Source organism: Bombina bombina, chromosome 1, assembly GCF_027579735.1.
Source record: "Bombina bombina isolate aBomBom1 chromosome 1, aBomBom1.pri, whole genome shotgun sequence".
NCBI lineage: Eukaryota > Metazoa > Chordata > Amphibia > Anura > Bombinatoridae > Bombina > Bombina bombina.
This window is the reverse complement of record NC_069499.1, coordinates 1548111126-1548130674: the sequence shown is the minus strand read 5'-3', so window position 1 is coordinate 1548130674 and position 19549 is coordinate 1548111126. Positions and strand designations below refer to the sequence as shown.

The 19549-nt window shown below is 39.8% G+C and overlaps 1 protein-coding gene across 1 annotated transcript in view; it reads right to left on the bottom strand.

Moving 5' to 3' along the window:
- ARMC7 (armadillo repeat containing 7) overlaps positions 1 to 18385 on the bottom strand; it is a 35478-nt gene extending 17093 nt beyond the window's left edge. The window contains exons 1-2 of the mRNA XM_053708888.1: positions 17820 to 18385; positions 15568 to 15711 (exon numbers count right to left, since the gene is read on the bottom strand). Coding sequence (XP_053564863.1) covers positions 15568 to 15711; positions 17820 to 17907 — 232 coding nt within the window. The 5' untranslated portion in view covers positions 17908 to 18385. The remainder of the gene's footprint in view (positions 1 to 15567; positions 15712 to 17819) is intronic.
- Between the last annotated feature and the right edge of the window lie 1164 nt (positions 18386 to 19549).

Genomic DNA, 19549 nt, shown 5'->3' with positions numbered 1-19549 from the left:
TAAGTGGAAATGTCCAAATTGGGCCCAAAGGGTCAATATTTTTTGTGGCCACCATTATTTTCCAGCACTGCCTTAACCCACTTGGGCATGGAGTTCACAGGTTGCCACTGGAGTCCTCTTCCACTCCTCCATGACAACATCACAGAGCTGGTGGATGTAAGAGACCTTGCGCTCCCCCCACCTACCGTTTGAGGATGCCCCACAGATGCTCAATAGGGTTTAAGTCTGGAGACATGCTTGCCCAGTCCATCACCTTTACCCTCAGCTTCTTTAGCAAGGCAGTGGTCGTCTTGGAGGTGTGTTTGGGATCATTATCATGTTGGACTCCAAAGGGAGGGGATCATGCTCTGCTTCAGTGTCACAGTACATGTTGGCATTCATGGCTTCCTCAATGAACTGTAGCTCCACAGTGCCGGCAGCACTCATGCAGGTCCAGACCATGACACTCCCACCACCATGCTTTTATCTTGGTCTCATCGGACCACAGGACATGGTTCCAGTAATCCATGTCCTTAGTCTGCTTGTATTCAGCAAACTGTTTGTGGGCTTTCTTGTGCATCATCTTTAGAAGAAGCTTCCTTCTGGGGCGACAGCCATGCAGACCAATTTGATGCAGTGTGCGGCGTATGGTCTGAGCACTGACAGGCTGTCCCCCCGCCCCCTCAACCTCGGCAGCAATTCTGGCAGCACTCATACGTCTATTTCCCAAAGACAACTTCTGGATAGGACGCTGAGCATGTGCACTTAAAAGGGACACTGAACCCAATTTTTTTCTTTTGTGATTCAGATAGAGCATGCAATTTTAAGCATCTTACTAATTTACTCCTATTATCAAATTTTCTTTGTTCTCTTGCTATCTTTATTTGAAAAAGAAGGCATCTAAGCTTTTTTTTGGTTCAGACTCTGGACAGCACTTCTTTTTTTTATTGGTGGATGAATTTATCCACCAATCAGCAAGAACAACCCAGGTTGTTCACCAAAAATGGGCCGGCATCTAAACCTACATTCTTGCATTTCAAATTAAGATACCAAGAGAATGAAGAAAGTTTGATAATAGGAGTAAATTAGAAAGTTGCTTAAAATGTCATGCTCTATCTGTATCACAAAGGAAAATATTTGCGTTCAGTGTCCCTTTAACTTCTTTGGTCGACCATGGCGAGGCCTGTTCTAAGTGGAACCTGTCCTGTGAAACTGCTGTATCGTCTTGCCCACCGAGCTGCAGCTCAGTTTCAGGGTCTTGGCAATCTTCTTATAGCCTAGGCCATCTTTATGTAGAGCAACAATTCTTTTTTTCAGATGCTCAGAGAGTTCTTTGCCATGAGGTGCTATTTTGAACTTCCAGTGACCAGTATGAGAGAGTGTGAGTGCGATAACACCAAATTTAACACACCTGCTCCCCATTCACACCTGAGACCTTGTAACACTAACGAGTCACATGACACCGGGGAGGGCAAATGGCTAAGTAGGCCCAATTTGGACATTTCCACTTAGGGGTGTACTCACTTTTGTTGCCAACAGTTTAGACATTAACCTTTTAAAGCCGTTATGCCGTTCCATTCCGTCATAATTAGACTGGGCTTTAAAGCCGTTATGACGGAATGGAACGTCATAACTAACGGCTGTCCTGAAGCCTTCTGTGCTTCAGGGATTTAATCGCGGTCTGGAGGGCGTTCCTAGGATTGTAGGGACGCCCCCCAGATGCGATCCAATAATTGAAATCTCGCGATCGTATGCACGATCGCGTAGTTTCAATTTGTCTACATCGGAACAGTTGTTCCGATGTAGGCACTTTAACCCTGTCACGAAAGGGTTAATGGCTGTGTGTTGAGTTATTTTGAGGGGATAGAAAATTTACTGTACACTCAGTACTTTACATTGTAGCAAAGTGTAATTTCTTCAGTGTTGTCACATGAAAAGATATAATAAAATATTTACAAATGTGAGGGGTGTACTCACTTTAATATTCCACCTCCTGTGCTAGTTTTAGTTCCAGCCACGTACTGCTATTATTCTGGCTTTTTAATGGGTTAACTGTTTTCTTTATGAAACCTAACAGCATTACTGTGACTTGAAGTGTAGGTATTTGAGTTTGTCTTATCTGTGCCTCTACCCGCACGTACTGGAATGTCACACCTTTATCTGTTGCTCTTTCCTCTACCTAATACAAAAAACAACTCTGGCTCACTTTGCTTATGTCAGTGGATGACATCTTCAACTAGAAATTAAAAGTGACAGTAAACACTTTAAGATTGTAATATTAAATGTTTAAAGGGACAGTCAACACCAGCATTTTTGTTGTTTAAAAGGATAGATAATCCCTTTATTACCCATTCCCCAGTTGTGCATAACCAAAAGAGTTATAATAATACACGTTTAACCTTGTATCTAAGCCTCTGCAAACTGCCCCCTTATTTCAGTTCTTTTGACAGACTTGCATTTTAGCCAATCAGTGCTCACTACTAGGAGCTTCACGTGCGTGAGCTCAATGTTATCTATATGAAACACATGAACTAAGGCCCTCTAGTGAAAAACTGTCAAAATGCTTTCAGATTAGAGGTGGCCTTCAAGGACTAAGAAATTAGCATATGAACCTCCTAGGTTTAGCTTTCAACTAAGAATACCAAGTGAACAAAGTAAAATTAGTGATAAAAGTAAATTGGAAAGTTGATTAAAATGACATGCTCTATTTAAATAATGATTTTTTTTTTTTGGACTTGACTGTCCCTTTAAAGGGACTGTCTAAAATAGAAATGTTATTGTTTTAAAAAATACATAATCCCTTTATTACCCATTCCCCAGTTTTGCATAACCAACACAGTTATATTAATATACTTTTTACCTCTGTGATTACCTTGTATCTAAGAACCTTCTGACAGCCCTCTGATTAGCATTGTGTTGTGCTAAATCTTAAATAACCCCCTGTGCCTGAACACAGTGTTATCTATATGGCCCACATGAACTATCAGTATCCTGTTGTGAAAAGCAATTTAAAAAGCATGTGATAAGAGGCAGCCCTCAAGGGTTTAGAAATTAGCATGAGAGCCTACCTAGGTTTAGCTTCAACTAAGAATACCAAGAGAACAAAGCAAATTTGATGATAAAAGTAAATTGGAAAGTTGATTCAAATCCAATCTGAATAATGAAAGTTTAATTTTGACTAGACTGTCCCTTTAAGTACATGAAAAAACAAACACCTTTGTAATATACTTCATGTATTTTGTCTGTTGTTCCTATAATTTAATTGTGAAAATGAGGTATGCTTTTCAACAAAGGATATCAAAAGAACAAAGCAACATTTGATCGTAGTAAACTGGAAAGCTATTTAAAATGTACATGTTCTGTCTGAATTATGAATATTTAATTTAGTCTTTACTGTCAATTTAACACTGCACACTCTAGTGGCTCATTTATAACTCCCTAAATAGCCTCAGCTTCGAAGAATTACTAGGTTACATCATGTGTGCTAAGACTTTACACTTTTTTCCCAATATTTAATCCTTAAATATAATCTTGAAGAATATATCTGCATATTAGTCTCAGACTAATCCTTCTGTCAGGCATTTATTTAGTGTTTAATGTTCTTAAGGGATATTTCATCAGTTTGTGCAAATGACAACAGGACATGACCAGAAGTCATATAAATAGATTTTAGGTCACTAGGACCCTGCCATTGGCGTTTGCCTCTAAAGCTAAGATGTAAGGTGTGTTTTGAAAATAATTTTCTGAAACAAGATTATTTTAATTTATGGTTCTTTTGGTACAAAGTCCTTTTGTCACTTTTCAGATTTTACCTACAGTGGCTGTACACACCTCAGTCAGGAGGCTAACACATATGAGCTGTGCGCACAAGCCTCCATCCTAACGTATCAACCCTGAAGCAGTGCTCCTTCCGGTCCTTATCACAAGCATCACATAAAGTCTGTGTCAATCACACCAATGTCACTCATTTCAGCACCTCCTCACAGTATCTGCCTTACATTACTGCCTACTCATGCCATATGTATAGATTAGCCCTGAAGCATTGCTCCTTCCGGTCCTTATCACAAGGATCACATAAAGTCTGTGTCAATCACACCAATGTTACTCATTTCAGCACCTCCTCACAGTATCTGCCTTACATTACTGCCTACTCATGCCATATGTATAGATTAGCCCTGAAGCATTGCTCCTTCCGGTCCTTATCACAAGGATCACATAAAGCCTGTGTCAATCACACCAATGTCACTCATTTCAGCACCTCCTCACAGTATCTGCTTTACATTACTGCCTACTCATGCCATATGTATAGATTAGCCCTGAAGCATTGCTCCTTCCGGTCCTTATCACAAGGATCACATAAAGCCTGTGTCAATCACACCAATGTCACTCATTTCAGCACCTCCTCACAGTATCTGCCTTACATTTCTGCCTACTCATGCCATATGTATAGATTAGCCCTGAAGCATTGCTCCTTCCGGTCCTTATCACAAGGATCACATAAAGCCTGTGTCAATCACACCAATGTCACTCATTTCAGCACCTCCTCACAGTATCTGCCTTACATTACTGCCTACTCATGCCATATGTATAGATTAGCCCTGAAGCATTGCTCCTTCCGGTCCTTATCACAAGGATCACATAAAGTCTGTGTCAATCACACCAATGTCACTCATTTCAGCACCTCCTCACAGTATCTGCCTTACATTACTGCCTACTCATGCCATATGTATAGATTAGCCCTGAAGCATTGCTCCTTCCGGTCCTTATCACAAGGATCACATAAAGCCTGTGTCAATCACACCAATGTCACTCATTTCAGCACCTCCTCACAGTATCTGCCTTACATTACTGCCTACTCATGCCATATGTATAGATTAGCCCTGAAGCATTGCTCCTTCCGGTCCTTATCACAAGGATCACATAAAGTCTGTGTCAATCACACCAATGTCACTCATTTCAGCACCTCCTCACAGTATCTGCCTTACGTATAGATTAGCCCTGAAGCATTGCTCCTTCCGGTCCTTATCACAAGGATCACATAAAGCCTGTGTCAATCACACCAATGTCACTCATTTCAGCACCTCCTCACAGTATCTGCCTTACATTACTGCCTACTCATGCCATACGTATAGATTAGCCCTGAAGCATTGCTCCTTCCGGTCCTTATCACAAGGATCACATAAAGTCTGTGTCAATCACACCAATGTCACTCATTTCAGCACCTCCTCACAGTATCTGCCTTACATTACTGCCTACTCATGCCATATGTATAGATTAGCCCTGAAGCATTGCTCCTTCCGGTCCTTATCACAAGGATCACATAAAGTCTGTGTCAATCACACCAATGTCACTCATTTCAGCACCTCCTCACAGTATCTGCCTTACATTACTGCCTACTCATGCCATATGTATAGATTAGCCCTGAAGCATTGCTCCTTCCGGTCCTTATCACAAGGATCACATAAAGTCTGTGTCAATCACACCAATGTCACTCATTTCAGCACCTCCTCACAGTATCTGCCTTACATTACTGCCTACTCATGCCATACGTATAGATTAGCCCTGAAGCATTGCTCCTTCCGGTCCTTATCACAAGGATCACATAAAGTCTGTGTCAATCACACCAATGTCACTCATTTCAGCACCTCCTCACAGTATCTGCCTTACATTACTGCCTACTCATGCCATATGTATAGATTAGCCCTGAAGCATTGCTCCTTCCGGTCCTTATCACAAGGATCACACAAAGTCTGTGTCAATCACACCAATGTCACTCATTTCAGCACCTCCTCACAGTATCTGCCTTACATTACTGCCTACTCATGCCATATGTATAGATTAGCCCTGAAGCATTGCTCCTTCCGGTCCTTATCACAAGGATCACATAAAGCCTGTGTCAATCACACCAATGTCACTCATTTCAGCACCTCCTCACAGTATCTGCCTTACATTACTGCCTACTCATGCCATATGTATAGATTAGCCCTGAAGCATTGCTCCTTCCGGTCCTTATCACAAGGATCACATAAAGTCTGTGTCAATCACACCAATGTCACTCATTTCAGCACCTCCTCACAGTATCTGCCTTACATTACTGCCTACTCATGCCATATGTATAGATTAGCCCTGAAGCATTGCTCCTTCCGGTCCTTATCACAAGGATCACATAAAGCCTGTGTCAATCACACCAATGTCACTCATTTCAGCACCTCCTCACAGTATCTGCCTTACATTACTGCCTACTCATGCCATATGTATAGATTAGCCCTGAAGCATTGCTCCTTCCGGTCCTTATCACAAGGATCACATAAAGTCTGTGTCAATCACACCAATGTCACTCATTTCAGCACCTCCTCACAGTATCTGCCTTACGTATAGATTAGCCCTGAAGCATTGCTCCTTCCGGTCCTTATCACAAGGATCACATAAAGCCTGTGTCAATCACACCAATGTCACTCATTTCAGCACCTCCTCACAGTATCTGCCTTACATTACTGCCTACTCATGCCATACGTATAGATTAGCCCTGAAGCATTGCTCCTTCCGGTCCTTATCACAAGGATCACATAAAGTCTGTGTCAATCACACCAATGTCACTCATTTCAGCACCTCCTCACAGTATCTGCCTTACATTACTGCCTACTCATGCCATATGTATAGATTAGCCCTGAAGCATTGCTCCTTCCGGTCCTTATCACAAGGATCACATAAAGTCTGTGTCAATCACACCAATGTCACTCATTTCAGCACCTCCTCACAGTATCTGCCTTACATTACTGCCTACTCATGCCATATGTATAGATTAGCCCTGAAGCATTGCTCCTTCCGGTCCTTATCACAAGGATCACATAAAGTCTGTGTCAATCACACCAATGTCACTCATTTCAGCACCTCCTCACAGTATCTGCCTTACATTACTGCCTACTCATGCCATACGTATAGATTAGCCCTGAAGCATTGCTCCTTCCGGTCCTTATCACAAGGATCACATAAAGTCTGTGTCAATCACACCAATGTCACTCATTTCAGCACCTCCTCACAGTATCTGCCTTACATTACTGCCTACTCATGCCATATGTATAGATTAGCCCTGAAGCATTGCTCCTTCCGGTCCTTATCACAAGGATCACACAAAGTCTGTGTCAATCACACCAATGTCACTCATTTCAGCACCTCCTCACAGTATCTGCCTTACATTACTGCCTACTCATGCCATATGTATAGATTAGCCCTGAAGCATTGCTCCTTCCGGTCCTTATCACAAGGATCACATAAAGCCTGTGTCAATCACACCAATGTCACTCATTTCAGCACCTCCTCACAGTATCTGCCTTACATTACTGCCTACTCATGCCATATGTATAGATTAGCCCTGAAGCATTGCTCCTTCCGGTCCTTATCACAAGGATCACATAAAGCCTGTGTCAATCACACCAATGTCACTCATTTCAGCACCTCCTCACAGTATCTGCCTTACATTACTGCCTACTCATGCCATATGTATAGATTAGCCCTGAAGCATTGCTCCTTCCGGTCCTTATCACAAGGATCACATAAAGTTTGTGTCAATCACACCAATGTCACTCATTTCAGCACCTCCTCACAGTATCTGCTTTACATTACTGCCTACTCATGCCATACGTATAGATTAGCCCTGAAGCATTGCTCCTTCCGGTCCTTATCACAAGGATAACATAAAGTCTGTGTCAATCACACCAATGTCACTCATTTCAGCACCTCCTCACAGTATCTGCCTTACGTATAGATTAGCCCTGAAGCATTGCTCCTTCCGGTCCTTATCACAAGGATCACATAAAGTCTGTGTCAATCACACCAATGTCACTCATTTCAGCACCTCCTCACAGTATCTGCCTTACATTACTGCCTACTCATGCCATATGTATAGATTAGCCCTGAAGCATTGCTCCTTCCGGTCCTTATCACAAGGATCACATAAAGCCTGTGTCAATCACACCAATGTCACTCATTTCAGCACCTCCTCACAGTATCTGCCTTACATTACTGCCTACTCATGCCATATGTATAGATTAGCCCTGAAGCATTGCTCCTTCCGGTCCTTATCACAAGGATCACATAAAGCCTGTGTCAATCACACCAATGTCACTCATTTCAGCACCTCCTCACAGTATCTGCCTTACATTACTGCCTACTCATGCCATATGTATAGATTAGCCCTGAAGCATTGCTCCTTCCGGTCCGTATCACAAGGATCACATAAAGCCTGTGTCAATCACACCAATGTCACTCATTTCAGCACCTCCTCACAGTATCTGCCTTACATTACTGCCTACTCATGCCATACGTATAGATTAGCCCTGAAGCATTGCTCATGTCATCCTCATGTCAGGTTCTACCGCTCACAGACATTTAAATCGTATTTCAAGAATTGTTAAGGCAGCTAGAAAAGACAGTGAGTTAGAAGTTATTGTTCACCTAGGTACAAATGATCTGGCTAGAAATGATGTTGTTGCTGTGCAAAAGGAGTTTTTTAAACTAGGAAGTTGTTTAGATCATGTGACTGCATCTGTGTCCTTTTCTGCTGTTTTACCTGTGTATGGACAGGAAGAAGGAAGAATGCAGCGTATTATAGAATTTAACTCTTGGTTAGAGAGGTGGTGTAGGGAGAGAAGATGTGGTTTTGTTAGCCATCAATGCCCTGTTTGGCTTGATAGTAGTTTGTATAAGAAGGATGGTTTGCATCTGGATATTAAAGGGACAGGAGTGTTGAGTAAAGAATTTAAAAACTTTATTAGTAGCAATTTAAACTTATGAAGGGGGACAGAGTTAATATACCCATCTGTCCCCCAGAACATGCCAAGACAGTCAACCAAATTTTAGATTCTTGTTTATTTAAGAAAAAAAGCATTACTTTAAGGAATAAGACTTTGAATAATGTAGGCAGGGGTTGTATTGACCATGCAAAAGGATTTGAGAATTCTAGAAATATTCTACGTGCAATGTGCACAAAATGCTCGCAGTTTTGTAAGTAAATTACCTACACTTACTGCAATAATGATTCAAGATAAATTGGATTTAGTAGCTATAACAGAGACATGGTACAATGACTCTCACGACTGGGAAACAGTCATACCTGGTTACATCTTGTTTTAAAAAAACTAGAGTAGGTAAAAAAGGCGGCAGAGTTGCTCTGTACGTGAAAGACAATATTAAAGTAACTGAAATTGTAGAAAAAAATGACAATGTAAAAAGTGTTTGGGTAACTATAGAAACTGAAGGGAAACAGGTGTTTAGAATAGGAGTAGTATATAGACCACCATTACAGGATGAAGCATCAAACAATTTATTAATTGATGAAATAGCCAAAATTACAATGAAGGGCAATGTTATTGTAGTGGGGGACTTTAATATGCCTGATGTAGACTGGGAAGTAACTGTTGCCAAATCAACTAGAAGTAAATATATCCTGGAATCTTTACAAGGGGAATCTCTTGAGCAACTAGTAAAAGAACCAACACGAAAAGGAACTATATTAGATTTAGTACTTACAAACAGTGATATAGTATCTGAGGTGTCTGTGGGTGAGAACTTAGGCTCTAGTGATCTTCAGTCTGTATGGTTTAATATTCAGGCAAAGGTACTAAGCAACCATAGTAAAACAAAAAAGTCTTAGACTTTAGATCAACTGATTTTTCTTACAAGGGCAGATACCTAGATGAATCCCTAAAAGGGATGGCACAGATTACAGGAGTACAAGAACAGTGGGAATATTTTAAAAATGTTATTCTAGATGCAACTAAACACTGTATTAGGCTTGTTTGTAAAAGTAAAAGAAAAAGAAAACCAATATGGTTTTCAAGAGAAGTAGCACATGCAGTTAAGACAAAAAAGACAGTCTATAAAAAATTCAAACTCACTGGCTCAGAAGAGGATAAAGAAAAATGGAGAACCCATCAAAAGATGACAAAGCAGTTAATCAGAAAGGCTAAAGCTGATGCAGAAGAGAAAATAGCACAATCTGTAAAAAACGGTGACAAAAGCTTCTTTAGATATATCAGCGAAAAGAGAAAAACTAACAGAGGGATAGTTAGACTCAAGAATGAGGATAGAGTATTGGAAGAAGATAAACAAATAAACTGTTTAAATGATTACTTTTGTTCAGTCTTTACAACAGATGGTAAAGATAGTGAGATTCTATTAAGGTATGTTACTGTAAATAATAATGTGAGTAGTACTTTTCTTTTTACAGAGGAAGAGGTTTCAAGGGCTTTATCAAAAATAAAAGTTAATAAGTCTGTGGGTCCAGATAATATTCATCCAAGGTTTCTAAGAGAACTTTGATCCGTAATAGCTACTCCATTAGCTGATTTATTTAATCAGTCACTTCTAACAGGAGTTGTTCCAAAAGACTGGAAAATTGCCAATGTAGTCCCTCTTCATAAAAAGGGTAGTAGGGAAGATTCTGCTAACTATAGGCCAGTCAGTTTGACCTCAATTGCAGGGAAATTAATGGAAAGAATTGTATCTTTCATTCAGACAAACAACTTAGAAGACAAGGGACAGCATGGTTTCACTGCTGGAAGATCATGCCTGACTAATCTAATTGATTTCTTTGACCATGTAACTAAAATAATAGACCAGGGAGGAGCCGTAGATGTTGCATATCTAGACTTTAGCAAAGCATTTGACACCGTCCCACTCAACAAACTTATTCACAAAATGTATTGCCTTGGAATAGATGCTAAGATTGTTAAGTGGGTAGAATGCTGGCTTAAAGATAGACGACAGAGGGTTTCAATTAATGGAGTACATTCAAATAAGGCATCAGTTACTAGTGGTGTTCCCCAAGGGTCAGTTCTTGGGCCTGTTTTGTTTAACATGTTCATAAGTGATATTGGAAGTGGGCTTAAGGGGAAGGTTTGCTTGTTTGCTGATGATACAAAAATTTGTAACAGGGTAGATGTTCCACAAGGAGTTGATCAAATGTACTGTGATATTAATAAACTAGAGGACTGGTCAAATAAATGGGATCTGAAATTTAATATTACCAAGAGCAAAATTATGCATATAGGATCCAAAAACCCAAAGGCCAATTATAGTCTCAATGGTACATTACTGACTGTAATTAAAGAAGAAAGGGATTTGGGAATTATTATTTCAGATGATTTAAAATTTGGTACACAATGCCGCAGTGCAGCCAGCAAGGCCAGTCAAATGCTTGGTTGCATTGGAAGAGGTTTTAGTAGCAGAAATAGCAAGGTTCTTATGCCACTTTACAGATCATTAGTTAGACCAAATATGGAATACTGTGTACAGTTCTGGAGACCATATCTTCAGAAAGATATAAATAAACTAGAAGCTGTCCAAAGGAGGGCTACTAAAATGGTACATGGTCTAAAATATAAAACGTACAAAGAAAGACTCTATGATCTAAATATGTATAGTTTAGAGGATAGAAGGGAAAGAGGTGACATGATAGAAACCTTCAAATATATGAAGTGACTTAATAAAATAGAAGCTGAAAGCATTTTTCACAAAAAAATAAATGCCAAAACAAGGGGTCACAATCTAAAGTTAGAGGGTAGTAGATTCAGGAGAAATTTGATTAAGCATTTTTTTAAAGAAAGGGTGGTGGATTCATGGAATAAACTTGCATTTGAGGTGGTAAACACAAAGACTGTAAAGGAATTTAAAAATGCCTGGGACATGAATAAGGCTATCCTAAGGAAAAAGTAACATGTAATATGGGTAGACTTGATGGGCCTTTTTGGTTCTTATCTACCGCTAAATTCTATGTTTCTATGTTACACTATTGCAAGGTCACGCTACCGACAGAGCCATGGCATACGTCCTCGGTCTGGAAAGCAGCTGGAAGCGATCCTGCTCGCTTACAGCTGCTTTCCGGTTATTGCAGTGATGCCTCGATATCGAGGCAACCTGCAATAACCCCCCTTGGCCATCCGATGCAGAGAGAGCCACTCTGTGGCCCTGTCTGCACCGGACATCGATGGCCGGTATCGTTGGTGGGTGGGAGCCAGTCTGGGAGGCGGGTGGGCGGCCATCGATGGGCCGTGTGGCGTGGAGGGGGGCGGGACCGACGGGGGCACGTGCACGGGGGGCGGCGGGCGGACGCGTGCGGGAACCGCTACACTACAGAATTTTTTTTTTATAAAAGTACAAAAAAAAGTATTTATATTAGTATTTAAATAACCATCTAAGGGATCTGGAAGGGGTGGGGGGGGGGAAGCTACACTACAGAAAAGGGCAATTTTTTTTTTAAAAAAAAAGAATACTTTTTTACTAAACTGGGTACTGGCAGACAGCTGCCAGTACCCAAGATGGCGCCCATTAAGGCAGAGGGGGAGGGTTAGAGAGCTGTTTGGTGGGGGATCAGTGAGGTTGGGGGCTAAGGGGGGATCCTACACAGCAGCATATGTAAATATGCTTAAAAAAAAAACTAAAAAAAAAGCCCAAATATACCTTTTATTTTAGACTTTCTGTCAGTACTTAAGATGGCGGGGACAATTGTGGGGTGGGGGAGGGAAGAGAGCTGTTTGGGAGGGATCAGGGGGTCTGATGTTTCCGGTGGGAGGCTGAGCTCTACACTAAAGCTAAAATTAACCCTGTAATTTCCCTACAAGCTACATAATTAACCCCTTCACTGCTAGCCATAATACACGTGTGATGCACAGCAGCATTTAGCGGCCTTCTAATTACCAGAAAGCAACGCCAAAGCCATATATGTCTGCTATTTCTGAACAAAGGGGATCCCAGAGAAGCATTTACAACCATTTGTGTCATAATTGCACAAGCTGTTTGTAAATGATTTCAGTGAGAAACCTAAAGTTTGTGAAAAAGTTTGTGAAAAAGGGAACTTTTTTTTTTTTATTTGATTGCATTTGGCAGTGGAATGGTGGCATGAAATATACCAAAATGGACCTAGATCAATATTTTGGGTGGTGTACTACACTAAAGCTAAACTTAACACTACAAGCTCCCTAATTAAGCCCATTCACTGCTGGGCATAATACACATGTGGTGCGCAGTGGCATTTAGCGGCCTTCTAATTACCAAAAAGCAACGCCAAAGCCATATATGTCTGCTATTTCAGAACAAAGGGGATCCCAGAGAAGAATTTACAACCATTTATGCCATAATTGCACAAGCTGTTTGTAAATAATTTCAGTGAGAAACCAAAAGTTTGTGAAAAAATTTGTGAAAATGTGAACGATTTTTTGTATTTGATCACATTTGGCAGTGAAATGGTGGCATGAAATATACCAAAATGGGCCTAGATCAATACTTTGGGTTGTCTACTAAAAAAAATATATACATGTCAATGGATATTCAGAGATTCCTGAAAGATATTAGTGATCTAATGTAACTAGCGCTAATTTTGAAGAAAAAAAAAGTGCTACTTGTATTTATGGCCCTATAACTTACAAAAAAAGCAAAGAACATGTAAACATTGGGTATTTCTAAACTCAGGACAAAATTTAGAAACTATTTAGCATGGGTGTTTTTTGGTGGTAGATACGCAACAGATTTTGGGGGTCAAAGTTAGAAAAAGATATGATGAAAATAATGGTATCTTTAGAAAGTCCATTTAATGGCGAGAAAAACTGTATATAATATGTGGGGGTACAGTAAATGAGTAAGAGGAAAATTACAGCTGAACACAAACACCGCAAAAATGTAAAAATAGCCTTGGTCCCAAACGAACAGAAAATGGAAAAGTGCTGTGGTCATTAGGGGGTTAAGATACAGAGCGTTTTATTTAACACTAGAATGTGTCTCTTAATACAACAAATTTTTGTTCCTTGTCAAATTCATCACAGATGCTAATTAAAGTCTGTGATTGCTATGTCTACCTGTTTATTTTTAAAAAAATAAATAAAAACACCTTGTCATATCACAAATGTCACGTGGAGATTATGAGTGATGAAGATGCAAAGAAAAAAAAACTATGAAGTAATAGAAACTTAAAGAGGAAAAAAGGGAAGTGGCAAACAGGACAGCCGTGCTTACTCCTACAGCAGTGGTTTTCAACTGTTGCGCCGGCACATAACTTTAAGTGTACTACAAGTACACTGGTAGATTTGGAACTAGGGTGGCATCCAGGCCCATTGTTAGATCTAGCCAAAGTGAGCAGCTGCCCATGCATGGGCACTACTTCTGGACCAGAGATGGATTGGGCCAGGGGGCTTTGTGGTTATCAGTGGCTGATAGTTACCACTGCACTGCAAGATCCTTCAGTAACTCTTAGGTTAAGCTAGACACTGCCAAATTATTCTGGGGATGAATTCCAAAGTACATGAACATCATCCTGCCAAAAGGAAAACAGCATATGGATAGTGAGAGCGCAGCATGCAGGGTAGTACAGGAAGGTGTCTGCAGCACATACAGCAGAGGGTAAGCTGATGTACTGGTCCCCAGTGTCATGCTAGAAACACATGTATGGGATGGGAGCTCGCAGAACAGAACAGTTGCCGTCTATTGTGAGGTGCTGTGACTCCAGCGATAGTTATACAAATGTAATGGTGTTTCCTGAGAGTAAACAATGTGATAATTAAAGGGATAGGAAAGTCAAAATGAAACTTGCTTGATTCAGATAGAGCCGGTCATTTTAAGACACTTTTAGATTCACTTCTATTTTCAAATGTGCTTGGTTCTCTTAGTACCCCTTGTTAAAAAAAATGAATACGCACATATCTTACACTAGTGGGAGCTGCTGCTAATTGGTGCCTGCACACATTTGTCTCTTGTGATTGGCTAAATAGGTATTTTCAGCTTCCTATCAGTAGTGCAATGCTGTTCCTTCAGCAATGGATAACAAGAGAATGAAGAAAATTTGATAATAGAATTAAATTGGAAAGTTGTTTAAAATTGTATGTTCTATTTAAATCATAAAAGAAAATTTTGGGGTTTACTATCCCTTTAAGCAATGCATATCCTATATTTTACAAAGCAAAGCACAAATAGCACTTCTTTAACCTCTTACCGTCACTCAGGGGCTTATTTTGGACTGGGGTTGAGAAGCACAGATGTGTTCTAATCTAGACCACTGGTTTTCAAACTGGCTCTCAGTCCTCCCTAACAGGCCAGATTTTAAGGATTTCCATGTGTGAGAACAGGTAAAACAACCATGTTTAATAATCAGCTTATTATTTCACCTGTGCTCTAGTTCAGATATCCTCAAAATCTGGCCACTGGTTTTTAAACCTGTCCTCAGGCCACCCTAACAGGCCATCTGAACTGGAGTACAGGTTAAATATTCAGCTGATTAGTAAACATGGTTATTTCACCTGCTCTCATCCAAGGTAATCATGAAAATCTGGCCTGTTGGGGAGGCCTGATGTCAGGTTTGAAAACCAGAGATCTAGACTAAAGTGCAACTAATTATGATCATTGAGCTTTAGGAGACTCACTAGTATTCTCTCCCACTAATTACCTACGAGTGCCCTCTATGCTAATCCCAGCACTCACTTCTATCTCCCATCAAGTTAAAAGCAAGTTGATGCGCTTTGGTCAAAAAAACAAGATTGGGAACTACTGTTCTACAGCATGCTGGTTGGGGATTCCACTTCTTCATGGTCCATGAATACTCACCTATTCCAAACTCAACAAAGGTCTCATTGTCCTCTGTAAGCATGTCTAAGAAGAGATCTGGAACCTGCAGTTGACGAAGGTCTGAAAAGTTCCGGGGGTCATAAGAAAAGTTTGCCAGATTAGCCAGAACCTGCTCTTTGGCCTCTAAAGGAGAAACATTTGTGTGAGACTCGGCACGTTAACAACACACATTTTGACAACAAACAAAAACTACAATAAATTAGAACCTCAACCAAATATTCCATAACATTTTACCAAAAATGATATCAAACACAGGAACCACAAAACCCATGAATACTGATCAATAGTGTATGATGGTTTTAAATATTGAAGAAAGAAAAAACTGGCACTATTATTCAGATAAGGTCTGGTTTGTGGATAAACTGACCTTGTGCTACCACCACTCAAATAACTAAAAAAAAGAAAAAAGGGTATAGTGCACTTCCTCTTTGAGTTAGGGTTAAAGGGATAGGAAACAAAAAATGATGTTAGCTATTTTAAAACATTATTAAACATCAATATTATTAGTAATTATGAGTTATTAAAGGTTTATTAACGTTTACCAGTATTTAAGCCTCAAAATTCTTATTGCTGCCCAACCCACAGTTTTCCTCAATATGCGGGCCCTATAATGATGGTTTACCCAGGTGGAACCATCGTAGCAGCCCCCGCATTTGCAGTTGTAGTCCACCGTCATCTTGCGCTATATGGATCTACGTGCTCTGTATTGAGGAGCATCAGCAACCAAGCGATGAACACAAAGGGAACGTGGTTGTGATGCCAAAGTCAGGGGATGTGGCGCACCAGACTACAGACGTTGCCAAAGTAGCGGACAGAGAAGCAGCAGAAGCTATTGATACTAGGTGTATTACAAACAACCCTAGGGTAAGGAGCAAGGAATATAACTGCAATTTTGATTATGGCGCTTCAACTGCGCATTTGCTCATTTAAGATAACAAAGATTTCCGTCAGGAAGGTTCATAAAAAGTGTGCATGCGTTTGCCAATTATCGTTATTGCGCATGAGATTTCGGGCACCACATAGCATAATGAATATAATTAGAATACTCCTACTCCATCATGATTGGATAAAGCATGGTTCAGACTTTCTGCAATAATCAGCCTCTTATATGGACGGTCATTGCCGCTGGTTAAAGGGCCATGATCCCAAATGTTGAAACACTTGAAAGTGATGTAGCATAGCTGTAAAAGGCTAACTAGAAAATATCACCTGAACTTCTCTATGTAAAAAAGAAAGATATTTTACCTTAAAAGTTCCTCACTAGCCACATTCCACTGTAAAGGACTTCTAAGCAGCAAATCAGTATGTCTGTCCCGGGACAGCTAAGGGAGTGAGCTTTGTGAACACTCATCTTATTTCCCTATTCAGTTTAAGGAAGTTTACTATGAAATCTCATGAGAGTTAAGTAAAATCTCATGAGATCACAGTAAAAGAGTTCATGACCTCAGCACTGTTGATGCTAATTGGCTGCTGTTCATTTCTTAATTTTGTATTACCTGCAGCTGGGCAGCAGCGGAGTATAACTTTTTACACAGAAATTACTCTGGTGAGCTGAGGAAATTGTGAGGTAAACTGACAGAGATGCTCAGGTGATATTTTCCTGTCAGCTTTTTACAGTTATACTGCATCAGTTTCAAGTGATTTAGCATATGAGTATTATGTCCCTTTAACTGAGAATTTAATATAAGAAATGTATTTATTTTGAAACTTCAATATTTTTTTAAGTGAATTTATAGTACTTTATTTTTCTTTTCATACTACATAGATTTTTTGGTATAGATTTTTCAAAGATTTATAACCCTTCAAGTACTTTAGCCCGATGTTCTGGTTTAGTATAAATAATTCAATAGTCTTTTGTAAGGGTAAGTGGACTAAACAGATTTTTTTTCTTGGTTAATGAACTCTAATATGAACACATATTGATCTGGGAAGTGGTTTTGATGCAGTTGGGTATCTAGGGAGTAGTTTTGTGTTAATGGGTATATGGTGAGTAGATGCCTATAATGGGATATCACTTACACCATCATGGGCTAAGAGGAAGCAGTGTTATAATAAACGAGTGTGGATGAAGAGGTATTATATAGGGCAATATAATAGTAAGAAGCAGCTGTTGGTATGAAACAAGCACCTGTGTCATTACATGTGTTTGACAACGTGTTAGTATTATTATGGCGGGGTAGCACGGGCTGGCTCTGCTGTAACACAAAGGGGGCACGTGCAGTGTCTCTCACCCGCATTGTCCGTGTCCTGAAACTCGGTGACGAGCGCCTGCAGGTAACTAAACCTGTCAGACTCGGCTTTTCCTCCTCCGCTCATCATAACCCCGCTGCCTGGCAACGCCGCCGGAAGCCTGCTTAACGGATGTGACGTTAAAAGCCGGGCGGAAGTTGCGCTCCATATAAATGTTAGTATAAGTTTGGTGTATTTAGAAAAAGTAATTAATCTGTTTATTCATCTTTTGTTCAGGTATCGAATACCAAGTTTGCTTCTGCTGTGTTCTCGGTGTTGTGTGATTTATACCGTATAGTAAGCTAGTCGCATTATCGTTGGATAAAAAACGTATTGCTGTATAGTATTAATTAAAAACTGACGTCTCATTAATCATGGCGTAGCATTCGTGACGATTTCATCCACGATCGTTCAATTTAGAGTTTGTTTTTTTCCTCCCAAGTATTCTTGGTCACGTGCCACAGTGCCACTTTTTTCAAGTTATAATTTCACGTAGAGAATAAATGCTCTAAACATATTTATTTTAGCAACCATGTGGTTGCAGGAGCGGTAAAGATCTAGAGGAGCCAGTGTGTTTCTGATCTCTACCATTGACTTTGTTCTGTTTGTAATAAACATTGTGGAGCAGCAGGTTGAGGAGACGCGCAGAAGGTCACCAAATGGTTCACATTTAAATATAAAAGACATGCAGGAGAGGAGAGGTGTTTTCCTGCCTAGAACTCAACTTGATTGATAACCTGAATATTAGTGATATAGGGTCAATGTTGGAAATAATGGAGGAAAGAAGCCTTTTTGTTCATGTTCAATATACAATCCATATTGTACAATCTGATTTATCTTCAAGCACCTTCAACCTCTTTCTCCAATGCTAAAGACAGTAACAGCACATCCCAGATGTGCTTATTATATACATTGCATTGCACTATTTCCTAAAATATGATTTTAGTGGTGGGGCTCTACAAATAACCCATAATAAATGTTAGGAGACAAAAGATTTGCAAATTTGTATTTCATAAATAGATTTCGGAAGTGATTTGAGGCTCTTAAAGGGATAGTATAGTCAAAATTAAACTTTCATGATTCAGATAGAACCAACAATTTTAAGCAACTTTCTAATTTACTCCTATTATCAACATTTCTTCATTCTTTTGGTATCTTTATTTTAAAAAGCTAAAATGTAAGCTTAAGAGCCGGCCCATTTTTGGTTCAGAACCTGGGTAGCGCTTGCTGTTTGGTGTCTAAATGTAGCCATCCAATCAGCAAGTGCTATCCAGGTGCTGAACCAAAAATGGGCCGGCTCCTAAGCTTTCTAGCTTTTGAAATAAAGATAGCAAGAGAACAAAGAAAAATTGATAATGGGAGAAAATTAGAAAGTTGCTTAAAATTGCATGCTCTATCTGAATCACGAAAGTTTATTTTTCACTAGACTATCCCTTTAATTTATTACACTTTGCTGGACTTCATGTTAAACTTGACATGAAGAAGATTAGGATTTTTTTTAAATTATATCTAGTTTTGGTTATTCAGGTTATACAAGGCCAATGTGTATATTCCCTTGTTATGGTTCTATTTATCAAAGATTGATAAAAAGTTATCAAAAGTTAAGTACATGAGTTTTCAAAAGTTAGGTACATCTTTTGTACAAAGGTAAAACGTTATCAAAAGTTAGGTACATGAGAACGAATAAAGGCCTACTTCTTAGCTGGAGATTGAGCTCAGCATTGCTGCCCAC